This window comes from Trachymyrmex septentrionalis, unplaced genomic scaffold (assembly GCF_001594115.1).
Source record: "Trachymyrmex septentrionalis isolate Tsep2-gDNA-1 unplaced genomic scaffold, Tsep1.0 scaffold15, whole genome shotgun sequence".
Lineage (NCBI taxonomy): Eukaryota > Metazoa > Arthropoda > Insecta > Hymenoptera > Formicidae > Trachymyrmex > Trachymyrmex septentrionalis.
The window spans coordinates 820443-832708 of NW_017304653.1; the positions used below are offsets into that span (position 1 = coordinate 820443).

The window sequence follows — 12266 nt, forward strand, 5'->3', positions numbered from 1 at the left end:
ATATATATAAACATTACAAAGAACTATTTTCTAATCTTCTACTCATTTACTTATCTGCTTATTTACTTAACTCCACGATGTTTAACAGATGAATTAAAATCCATAGAATAAAAATAGGAAAAAACAGGTGTACATTCAGTATGCCTAGATTGACCATATTGTTTCTACCTTACAAAGAATTTCCTCTCTTTGATTGCAAACAAAACCTTGTGACGAAAATATAAACTGAATACAGTGTTGTAAAGTATACAGAGCTACAATATATACTATGGAAATTAATAACCATCTCTTAGTAGTTATAGAAAGCAATTATTTACCTATGAAATATTACATCGTGACCTAGATGTTTTCCATTTTGCTTTACTGACAATAACAGAATGAACAAACTGAGCAATAAATTGATGCAACTGAATCAAACAGTCTGCACGACTTAATGGTGCTATCTGTTGAATTTACATGTAATTACTCACAAACAGTGAGCAGATCATGTCATGAAAATTAGGCCATATAAGGTCCGGTTATATGTACTTAAATGTATTTACATATATATAAATGTATGTGTGCGTGTGTATTTATTCACTGACAATGTATCGATGTCATTACATCACATTTTAGATGTGATGCACGCTTTATTATCAAAGAATACACCCCATATTAGTCCTTGGTTGTTCATAAATACGTGCCGTTACGTTTTTAAAAGATCGTTGAGGAATTCGGTTCGTATGTGGTTAAAGGTGTATATATTATATAACAAAAAATGCATATATATCTTGAATATGTACGATCGTTATTCGAATAATTAACATAATTTAATGAACACAAATTTGATACTACGGCGTGGAATAATTTGTAACATCGGTACCATCGTATCATTTTAAAAGCGATACATTATCGATGTCCGCTTTAATGCACACTGCCAATCGACATTGCGACACTCGAAGTAAATAACATATCATCCGAAATAGATATGCAATTATGTGATCATCACCATTTTGACATAAAATCAATGAACCATATTTCGACATGCCCTAAATTTCACGTTGATACGATCACCGTACTTCCGCGTAAATTGTTGTGCCTATTATGGCATCACCTTCATTATCGACAGATAATAAATCCATTTAATTAAAACAAATACAATAAAATGTACTTAATTAATTAACAACGAATTGAAATACCGTATATTCATTAATTGACTAAACCAATTAAAATAATGAAAATATCAAGATTGTAATGCGTCATGTTATATAATTATAAAGTTGTTTATCGAAATTTTTTACACGAAATACTGTTACAATATCGTGAAAACGTCAAACGTACAATGAATAATTCCCGTGTGTACATGCGTACGTGACGTGGAATGATTACTTTTTACGTTGCTGTAAATGCAGGATGATAGCATTCGAGCAATTCCACAATAGGCCTCCCAGTCGAACGCGATCGTGCGAATTTTTGTTTTATTCTGTCGCCGCGAAGAACGTCAGTTCCAATCAGTCCGGAGGACGCGTGAAAACGCACGATGACCAGGACTACGCGGAAAGTACTCGAAATACGAGAAATCGGCTGAAAATGAGAGGTGAGCGACGGAGAGGATCATCGGTGCTCGTGACAGGTGTCGGCGAAGCGTGTTTTCCCGCGCGATCGTTTTCAGCTTTCGCGCGAGATGAAGCAGCCGCCGGAGATCACGCTTTGTTCCCATCGAGTGCCGCGGAAAATATTGATGTACGGGGATATGCAATCATTCGTGCCTATGCAATACGAATAGCACCATTTAATATTTTGCAATTGTAATAGTAAAAAAACTAGTTATACACATATTATCGTTATACTTTCTCATCCTATTGTTTGCAGATTAATTTGTTTCTTTTGCAGTTTTTTTCTTTCGCAATTCGTAATACTATACATTGCGTTAAGACTGTACCTATAATTAAGACATAAAACAAAATTGACGTTTATTAATTATGACAATAATACGCGAGACGTTATAGATATTTTCAGCAATTTAATTTTTTCGAAAAACTCGAAAAACATATATAATATTAATTTGCTCGCACGAATCGCACAATGTGCAACGTTATTATGTTGTCATATTTCAACAACTTAACAGCTCTTAATAGCTATAGCTACGACAGTATCGAAGTGGTTAATTAAATTGCTGATATATGCTGTACTGTCATTCATAAACGAAATCGTTTTCATTTATTTCAGCGAGTCCGCCGTTTTAACTGCAGTCAGTTTGTCGCATGAACGAATCCAATATCCAGGACCGGCAGAATAGCCTAGCTTTCAGTACAGTCACTTTCTATGCCGGTAACCGAATTGCATTCGCCGACATCGCAAATGAAGCTTTAAGAATCACGACGCTAAGTCGCCCAGCAAATTTTTACACGGCGCGGTATTAGACACAAATCGTACAAATTGAAAATTCGCCCTGTTTCCGTTTGATCATATATAAGAATTAAGTTCAATTCATGCAATTAATATGTTATATCGTTTTGCACATTATAAGACATGTATTATATAATTAAATAATATATGATCACTCAGTATTAAATGAGCATAGGGTAACTTCGGTATATACGCCGCACGTATTAAAAACTTAATTTATTAAGTATTATTTGCTATATTTATTTACTATATTTATAGAAAACGAAGTATTTGTTATATTTATTTGCTATATTTATAGAAAACGAATTATATCAGTAAAAACTTTATATTGTCTACTACTCTATGAAAAAAATATTAGATATCCGAAATATTTATTTTTCATATTAAAAAATAAACTTTTCGAAACTCTTGCATTTTTGCCATATATGCTATAAGAGTGGGATATATAGCTACTCACAGAAAGAGAGGGGATATGTACACCTCATGAAAAATTTACAAATAATGCATATAAATAAGACGTATAATGACACAATAACTTATATTAGGTGTAGTAAAAAGTCATCGCGTATTTTTTAGCTTAAAGTTGTATATACAATATCTTCGTCAATAATGAATGAAATTCAAATTTAAAAAAAAGGTTTTAAAGCTTGAAATCTCTACTTTTAAAAGCTTATCACATTTTTTAAGTTTATATGAGTTTGATAATTTTTACATACCAAAAACTACGAGCTGAAAAAGACGAAAAATTTTCTTCTCACTTTGTGGATTTGTAACGTGTCCAAAACGAATTTGAGAAAATTTTCGATTACCTATCGTGAAAGCTTGATACTTTCCCTACAAAATCGTTTTTTTTTAATATTCCTACGACTTTTGATTACTGAGTTATCGCGGATTAAATAAAAGAATTATTTTGACTTTAATTGCTCATAACTCCATTAAAAATTGTCGTATCGTATAATTTAAAAAAGAGATTTTTAAAGCTGAAACTTTACTCTATTAAGATATATTTATATTGTTGGTAAGAAAGTAATTGCGGTTTTTACTGATAGATGTCTTTTAAAAAAACGCGATGACTTTTTACTACACCTAATAAAATGTTTATAACATTTTATTAATAAGAATAGTAAATATATGACGTAATAAAAAATAATTATAATTTTCCTACATATATTACAAGTGTTATGACATAAGGTACATATTTCATATATTCCGTTTATTGCATTTAGTGCACTGAATTCAATCTGCACACTTCGTATGCTTTGAGCATAAATCCTGCTCGCTAAAAATACCGTATATCCCAAACAGGTGGGATATACAAGACAAACTAAACAAAGAATACAAAAACAAAGCATTTGTATTTTGCTACACAACATGCTTTACTATTCCACTACACATATGTATCACGAAATAACCACTAAGTCTTTTACGCGCCCTACAGTAATCATTTGTATAGATTATCATTTATGATGGCGTTATTTATTAAAGTGACAAATCGATTCAACACACAATAAATTCATTAATATTAACAGTAAGAAGCTGATGTCATAACACAATACTAATATAACATAAAGGCATGTAACAGAGTAGTTGCGGGAAAATTAACTCTTTCTATTTTTTCTGATTTCTGCTACGTAAATCCCAGCGCGGCGTATTAGCCGGAGAGTTACCCTATTGATACTTTCATTAAGGAAAAATCAACAGCAAATTATTGTTAATATAAAGCGCGAATGTTGCGAGATTTATACGGAAAAAACGATTTTACTGAAGTATCTAAGAATTTAGCTAGATACAAATTTAAAAATAATTCTGTTAAACCATTCAAATAATTTTATAAGAATCTCAAGCATGATGAGTAATACTGTACGAAATTTCGACACTCTAGCAAACCAGTTTGAGTGTCCAATTATTTTGATGATTCAACAAAATTATTTACAGATTTGTGTCTAGCTAAAATTTTAGATACTTTAGCAAAATCTTTTCGCGTACATATGCTGTTGCTCGATTAAACATTAGACACTTCCGTATTATAATAACTTCCGTTTTATAAGTAAGCAGGGAACTCAAATTCTTCAATTTCTAAAACAAATGTTTATTTGACCAACAAGATAAATATATTGACGCATTAACCAATTATATATGGATTCTTCTTGCAATCTTTTTTACATATTATTGCTCTCGTTTCATATATATACATATAAACCTACAGTTATGTCGTAACAACGTTAAGTGTAGGATATGTTACCTCGAACGATATGTTACCACCGAAACGACTCTATTGGCGTATCTTTCGTAGAAATAGCACGCAGAGTCGTTTCGATGTAAATGGTTTGCATTCTACAAACGTAAATACTAAAAACGTAGTACCTACCGTCGTCCTCAACGAGTACGAACGAATGCTAACACCCGATCGTAACCAACGCGTACGTTTGTCGCACTTTACCCGATTTTCAAATTCAATTTTGCTGGAAATAGGAACAATACAAAAATAAATCTGCTATATACAAACATGAAGAATAAATTTCTTCAATCTCTTTTGCTACAAATTTCAAGTGAAAATATATATATATATATAATTTAGACTGATCAAATGTACACTTATGTCTTATTTATTTCCAACTTGCACTATTAGATACTAAAGAAGTAATGATAATTTCTTGAGTTAAATAACATTTTATTGTTTAATTTCTATGTGTGTTAAGATGTAAATTAATCCATTTCTGTGGTTAGTTTCAAAGTATGCAACGTTCATATTAACGTATACACTTAGCAAATAATAAACTAAATTTTAGTCAAATTTAATACATTTTCTTAATTTAAATTGTTTGACTGTGGTTTTAGTTTAATTAAACGATGTTAAATAAAAGTAATAGCGATCTATACAGATGATTAAAAAATAAATTAAACTGAATATAATTTGACATGACAAATTTAATAATATGGGGAAAAATATATCTATATTTAAATATATTTTCCATTGTAATAATTCACGTCACTCTTAGTTATAAAAAACAAAATATGTCTTCATGTACGAAAGAAAAAAGTATGACAAGTTAATTTGGATTCCTTGATTTACTTTATAAAGTAATTTAAGTAACGGGAATATCTTATTTTACTTGCGTCAAAAATGTTGGTTGACTACGGCTGGTACGGTCGAGTGTCCGCTGTTTGTGGCGTTGCTTGCTACAAACGCCTCTATGTATACCGAGGAGTTTCTCCAAGTAAACTTCACAGCGTAACCGACCCCGTTCTTCGTGTTGCAGTTTCGGCACATTGGTTTACATGGCCACGCAAATAGCATCCGGCATGAAGTATCTCGAGGAAATGGACTTCGTGCATCGGGATCTCGCCACAAGGTAAGCGTGCACTGTTTCCCATAAGTTGCTTTGAGGGCTTGCTCATTAATGAGCAAGTTGTTGTTTGCCATATTATTGCAGTCGTGAAAGCGAAACTAAATACATGTACCACAGAACTCGTCAATCTTCCTTTCGCCCCGATAAGCTTATATGAGAGCGAATGTGTAGAATAAAATGATATCCCCGATGAACTATACCTAATTCCTTTTTTTTTATGTTACTATAATAAATGTGAAAAAGACGATTTTTTTAACATTTTCATACATGGCGAAACAAATAGACTGTTGAGATATGACATTAATATTTTTTATATGTTGGTTTTTGAAATTAAGAAAAATTGATAAATGGAAAAAATGATGTTGTATTAACAGCATTACTCTAATTGAAAATAATCTTGTTAATTCACACACAAACACACACACGCACACGCACACACACACACGCACACACACACGCGCGCGCGCGAAAGTAATATTAATGAAATAAATATATTATGCTCTTATTTTAATAAAATATTTTGTTTGTTTCATTATTGCTGTTATTGAATTATTTTCAATTAAACTAATGCAACCTCTGTTAATATAACATTAGTTTTTTCCGTATATTCACGCAATTTTCCTTGCATGTTTATGATTACAATAATTACATACATTCAGTATGTGAAATAATTAAAAATAATATATTCGATTATAATATAACTGCACCTACATCCTTTGTTTGAAAATCAATTGAATTTCACCAATCTTAATTTCGTTTCCAGACGAATGCTTTAATTTGTCTGCAGTGATTCGCAATGATCGCTAGACGGAATCGTTTCATGTATTCAAACAAGCAAACAAACAAATGCATACTCTATTCGATCTTTTTGTAAGCGTACGAAAGCTTGCCTCTGGGCATTACAATGGGATTGCTTTATTACGGCGGCCGATTGTTTTATCGTCTCATTCTCTTTCGATATACGTAATGGATTCCGCGTACCCCTAGACCGTGCTTTTCCACCCTCCATACGATTTGGAAACTCTTGAAACCCAGTAGCGCCGGCAGCGTGGCACGACAACCAATATCGTAGGTAGAGCTATTAAAAGCGGGGGGATGAGATAGGCCGGAAGGGTTTGGGCCGTGTGTTCGAATTATTAACTCTAATCGTAAACCTTAATTATCATGCCCCGTGGCGCGATCGTTGTCGCGACTGTAGCGAGGGTACAAGAAGCTAGACGAAAGGGGCGCAATTTATTCGTGATTTATAGAAGTGGGTTCAGGGTTAAATTCTAATGGTGAATGCGGCAACCGGCGAAATACTAGTTCTACTACTGCGAAATAAACGATGGATATTATGTCTGAGAATTATTACTAATGGCAGAATGGGAATGAAGAATAATAAATTCAAAATAAATCTATTTTTGTGTCGCAAATTCAAGTATCGTATATATTTCTTGAGAATATTACAGATTTCTCGTAATAGATATTTGACATCTTTTATCATTTTTATGAATTTTTCCCATGTACCTTGTACGGAAAGAACAATTTTATTGGAATATTTAAAAATTTAAATAGATACAGATTTGAAAATAACTTCGTTGGATTATCAAAATAATTATATATGTAGGCTGCTCAAGGATAATGAATAATATTGCAAAATATTTTGACATTCTAAGCAATTATTTTGAGCATGTTACGTTACTTTCATCGTTTAAGAAAATTATTTTCAGGTTTACGTCTGTCTAAACTTTTAAATACTTCAACAAAACTGTTCTTTTCGTATTCCCACGCAATCATTCTTCTGACGGAAATGTCCATGTGTGTGCGTGTGTGTAACTGAAATTTATATAAATTAACATACTGCACAGATTTGCACGATTTCGAAGCGATTCCAAAAATTGTAAAACAGCCTGATTGAATTTGAATGCTCGAGAGAACAAAAAAAGAACGAGCAAGATTTTTATAGTACCAGAAGTAGAAAAACTTGCCAGCAAATCAGGCAGAAGGCGCAGACGTTGACAACGGGTGTGAAAATACCCACCGGTGCGCGTAAAATAAAAGCATCGTGGCATCCCCTCGTCGTCTCACGAATCACCCCTTTACCGTGGAGCGCGATAAACGACGAGGTTTACGTGCAAATCAGCGCGAAACTTGGAACGACCGTCGTTTGGAACATGCTCGCAACGAACCTATTGTGAGCTGCTTAAATGTGAGCTCCCAGGAAGCGATTTCACGCATCAGCCATCCACAGTCACTGTATTTTATTGAAGAAATTTATCCGTTAATTATTGAAGAATTTCTTCTCTAACATTTTAAAGATTCTCATCTCTTCTCATTTTCTTCAATTATTTTATAATTTTTTTATAATACGTCTTGTCGATACATATACTAAAAGGTAGAATATATTTATAATGATAAAGAATTGTGAATTAAAAAATAATAATCAATTTAAAATCTATTTCCAACTGTACAGAAAAAAAAATCATAAACTGGAAAACTAGCGTTTAGTTATGCTCGCACGATATTTCGATAAACTACTCTGTTTGTTTTTGATATGACTGCCACGTGCAGAATATAAAAAATAGAACGTACAAACACATATTCATTTAGCAGTATACGAACCGATACGAACCGATAGAATATTGCATAGTTGTACAGTTAGCAGAGATCTCATGGCCAGCGTTAATAAAAAGAATGGAAGTGTTAATTTGATCAAAAAATAATTCTATTGTTTTCCAGTTTAAAAATCGCGAGTGGAAATATTTCGGTATATATTACACAGTAGGATGAAAAAGGTGCTTCACAAAAATTAAGAGACGAGTATTTGTGAATTTTTTTCAGAAATTGTTTAGTGTGCCGCGGATGCACGGTTAAAGTATCTGATTTGGGTAGCGGACGAAGCGCATATGCGGCGGATTACTTCCGTGTCGAAGGACGTCCTCCATTACCGATTCGATGGATGCCATGGGAATCAATGCTAATGGTGAGTACACAATAAATGCTTACTGTACATTTAAACAGTATATATTTTAACTTTGTCTCTTTATCTCTCTTTCTCTTCCTCCCTCTCTCGATATTTTTCACCTTTAGGCATGAGGAAATTTAGCGCGCAGCAGCGCTTTCCGCGTATGCGCTTTTTTTAGCCGGAAGCTACCGATTTAGACGGGCGCTCGCGCGTTAGTGGCAATAAAGATCAGCGATGCAAAAGTTCGATAGAATTATAAATAAAAAAAGAGAGAGGATAAATCAAATTGGCGCAAACGACTTTCGCTTGTAAACGAGCGAAATAGACAAGGGAGACAAAACGAGAACGTGTGTCGGGTCGCTTTGATTTTAAAATCTACGCATGGGTGGGACGTAACGTTTTGACGAACTACAGCTACGCATCCACGCGATGAAATTCGGTTTCGCTCCGATACGTACTTTTTTTCGTTGCTTTTCACATCCGGAAGTAAAACCCCCATCCGCCATTACATATCGGCATTACCCAAGTCGACATTTTCGCTATCCGTCACAAATGCATATCATCGTTAGATACTGTAATGAAGAAGCATCTCTTTAGATTTATAGATGTGCAGAAAGCGTTGTGTGAAATATTAGTCGGAAAAAATATTCTGACTCATAAATCATCGAAGATCTATTATTATAAAATGAGTCGTAAAAACGTGTATTGCTTTGTTGCCAACGGGATTACATGATACATCTGCCAATCTCTCCATCTTTTAAACGAATTCGCCAATTATGCCATTTAATTGGTATTAATACCACGCGCCAAGCCATGTGCGATAAAATTGATTTAAAACTGTAATTGATTATTCTTCTTGTTAACCTGTTCTTCCCATTACGCAAAATGAATCGCATTAGATTTCCGTTCAACCATTAATAAATAAAGAAGTTTCAAAGTCCGTTATTTATGAATGGTAAGAAAAATTCTTTCTAATCAATCTTATTTCCGGAAATTAAGTTTTACGTTTCATTTAATACATCTTGCTTTTAATTTCTCAATTGTTGCTGCCAATATCGAATTGCCGATCCACGAAACCGCTCGACATCAGGCTGATAGAGCCGTCTGCGGTCACGCTGGTATTAGCGAATTGAGCTTGCCCCATCGCATTGCGCGATACGCGTCATTGAGCTATAAAAGTGTCGGAGAAAATATGCGATACGCGTTTGGAAATTCATTTTCGATGTTGAGCGGCTTTTTCAGCTTAACCGCTCGACAATCCAAACACAATCGTTCCGCTTCGCAAGCTAACGCATCGAACATGGCGTTTCCGCTGTTTTCGCTGGCGTTACAATGTGGACGACGATGAAAGATACTCGCGTTTACTTTTCACGAAAATTCGGACAAATATCTGTCGACCTGGTAGAAGAAACAAACTTTTTTTGCTAATGTTTAAAAATATTATGAGCGTGTTATATGTCAGTAATCGCGTTATAATCAGGCTGTAATCAGACACTGATAATAACAAATAATAATAATAATTATTATATATTTAACAGTAACATAATCACAATAATATATTTGTGTGGTTAATAATTTAAGTCGCGTAAAATATAAGATATTTTTAATTTGAGAGGCATTAATTTAAATATTAAAAAATTGTACAAAACGACTTGAATGAGATTTCAATTCATAAAAATTTTACTGCGCTGACCTTTAAATATTCAATCATTTAAGCATCTAAAAATATAGGAGATTTAACTTGACCATTTAATGACGAAAAATTCTAGGAATATATATCTCTATGAAACAATTATGCAAAGATAAAGATAAAAATAATGGTTAATACTTTTAAAACTTATAAAGTTATTCTTTTATATTGCTTCAACTTAAATTAGATATTACGCTCTTTTACGATTCAATATATTTTCATTTGAAAAATGAATTATAATAAAAAAATTTAATTTTAGTATCTAACTGTGCATAGATTATTATATCGCTACTCTATTCTTTGTCGTCATTTGCGGAAATAGTATATTTATTGTACCTGCGTGTAATGGCAAATTAATATCAAAACGGTTATTCGGCGAAACAGAAATGAGGCTGGGAAATATAGTATTGAATAGTTAGTTGGCGTCGTCATTTCAAACTGACTGCGCCATTAATGTTTCATTATTGCTCATCATTTATCCAACCTCCGCCATTGTGCCGCGCTAATGAAACGATCCCGTTTCTACGCGCAAAATACCGCTCCAAAAATTATCCAGGATTACCGTCGATTTAATAGTTTCATATCGATCTTGTGATGGAAATCATTCTTTATAAGATTATTCGGCGATTACGCATCACAGAGTTTGTTAAAACACGATGCAACGATGTTTAATTTATTATTATTCAGAATATTTTTTACAGAAGTGTCAAATAAAATATAACAGTATTTTTAATAGAAGAATGTTAATTTATTATTACGTATAGGATATAATAACATTTTTTATTTTATTCTTTCTATTATATATTAAACGATGAACGATAACTTTGTTATTACTAGTTTACTTGTGCATAAATTGTTACTTATCGCGCGCAAATTATTTAGCTTCAACAATTTGAAGTAACGTATAAGTAATGATGCGCATGTAATTTTGTATCACGCACTTCATAAATAATCGAATCATGTCTTAAGATCCTCTTGAACATGCGCAAACTACAAACTCTGCACACATGTGCAATCTTCTCAGCGTATTACCGGCAGCAGAGATTATGTAATTTAAGTACCTAAGTTGCGGTAATTTTACATCAAGTATACAATCATTTAATCGCAAATCGATTTAAAATTACAATGTTATTACACAGCAAGGTCTTTCGCGATTGCTTCTCTCATTTATTAATATTTTACTTTCATATCATTCATTGACTTTTTCTATAATTGTTAAAATATATTTTTCTCGTAAGTAATTCGCGAAACGTTCTTCTTCACGAACTTATTTTAAATCTTATTGATAGTAAATATATAATTATTTACATCTTTATATAATATATACATAATACATTTATTTCCTATATATTTCCTCAAAAACATTATGTTTGTATAAATGTAGCTCTGATATTAATTAAAACTTGTAGCTATTAAAGCTTTTATATAACTTACTGTTAATATATATGTATATATAACAAAAATACAAGAACTCTTTGTATATAAAATAAATAACAACAAATGAAGGGCGAAGTAAGAGTCAGCGTTTCCTTTAAAAAGACATATAATTAAAGACATAAATTAAAAGTATAGAAAAGATAAAAAAAAAAGAAAAGATGTATACTAAGAAATAATAATGGTGAAAGGTAAATATATAACATTATAAGTTTCGGCTACCGGATTGAGCCCTCTTCAGATGTTAACATAATGGAAATGGTATGAATTATGACCATTATTATTTCTTAGTGTACATCTTTTCTTTTTTTTATCTTTTCTATACTTTTAATTTATGTCTTTAATTATGTCTTTTTAAAGGAATGCGCTGACTCTTACTTCGCCCTTCATTTATTGTTATTTATTATATATTTCTCTCCGTCTCGTTTTAAAGCGAAAAAGAGACAGAGACAGAGAG

General features: G+C 32.5%; 1 protein-coding gene across 2 annotated transcripts in view; it reads left to right on the forward strand.

Moving 5' to 3' along the window:
- The window catches only part of LOC108745843 (discoidin domain-containing receptor 2), a 189924-nt gene that overhangs the window by 172204 nt on the left and 5454 nt on the right, over positions 1 to 12266 (forward strand). For both annotated transcript variants that reach the window (XM_018482240.1, XM_018482239.1), the window contains exons 16-17: positions 5649 to 5741; positions 8562 to 8703. In XM_018482240.1, coding sequence (XP_018337742.1) covers positions 5649 to 5741; positions 8562 to 8703 — 235 coding nt within the window. The remainder of the gene's footprint in view (positions 1 to 5648; positions 5742 to 8561; positions 8704 to 12266) is intronic.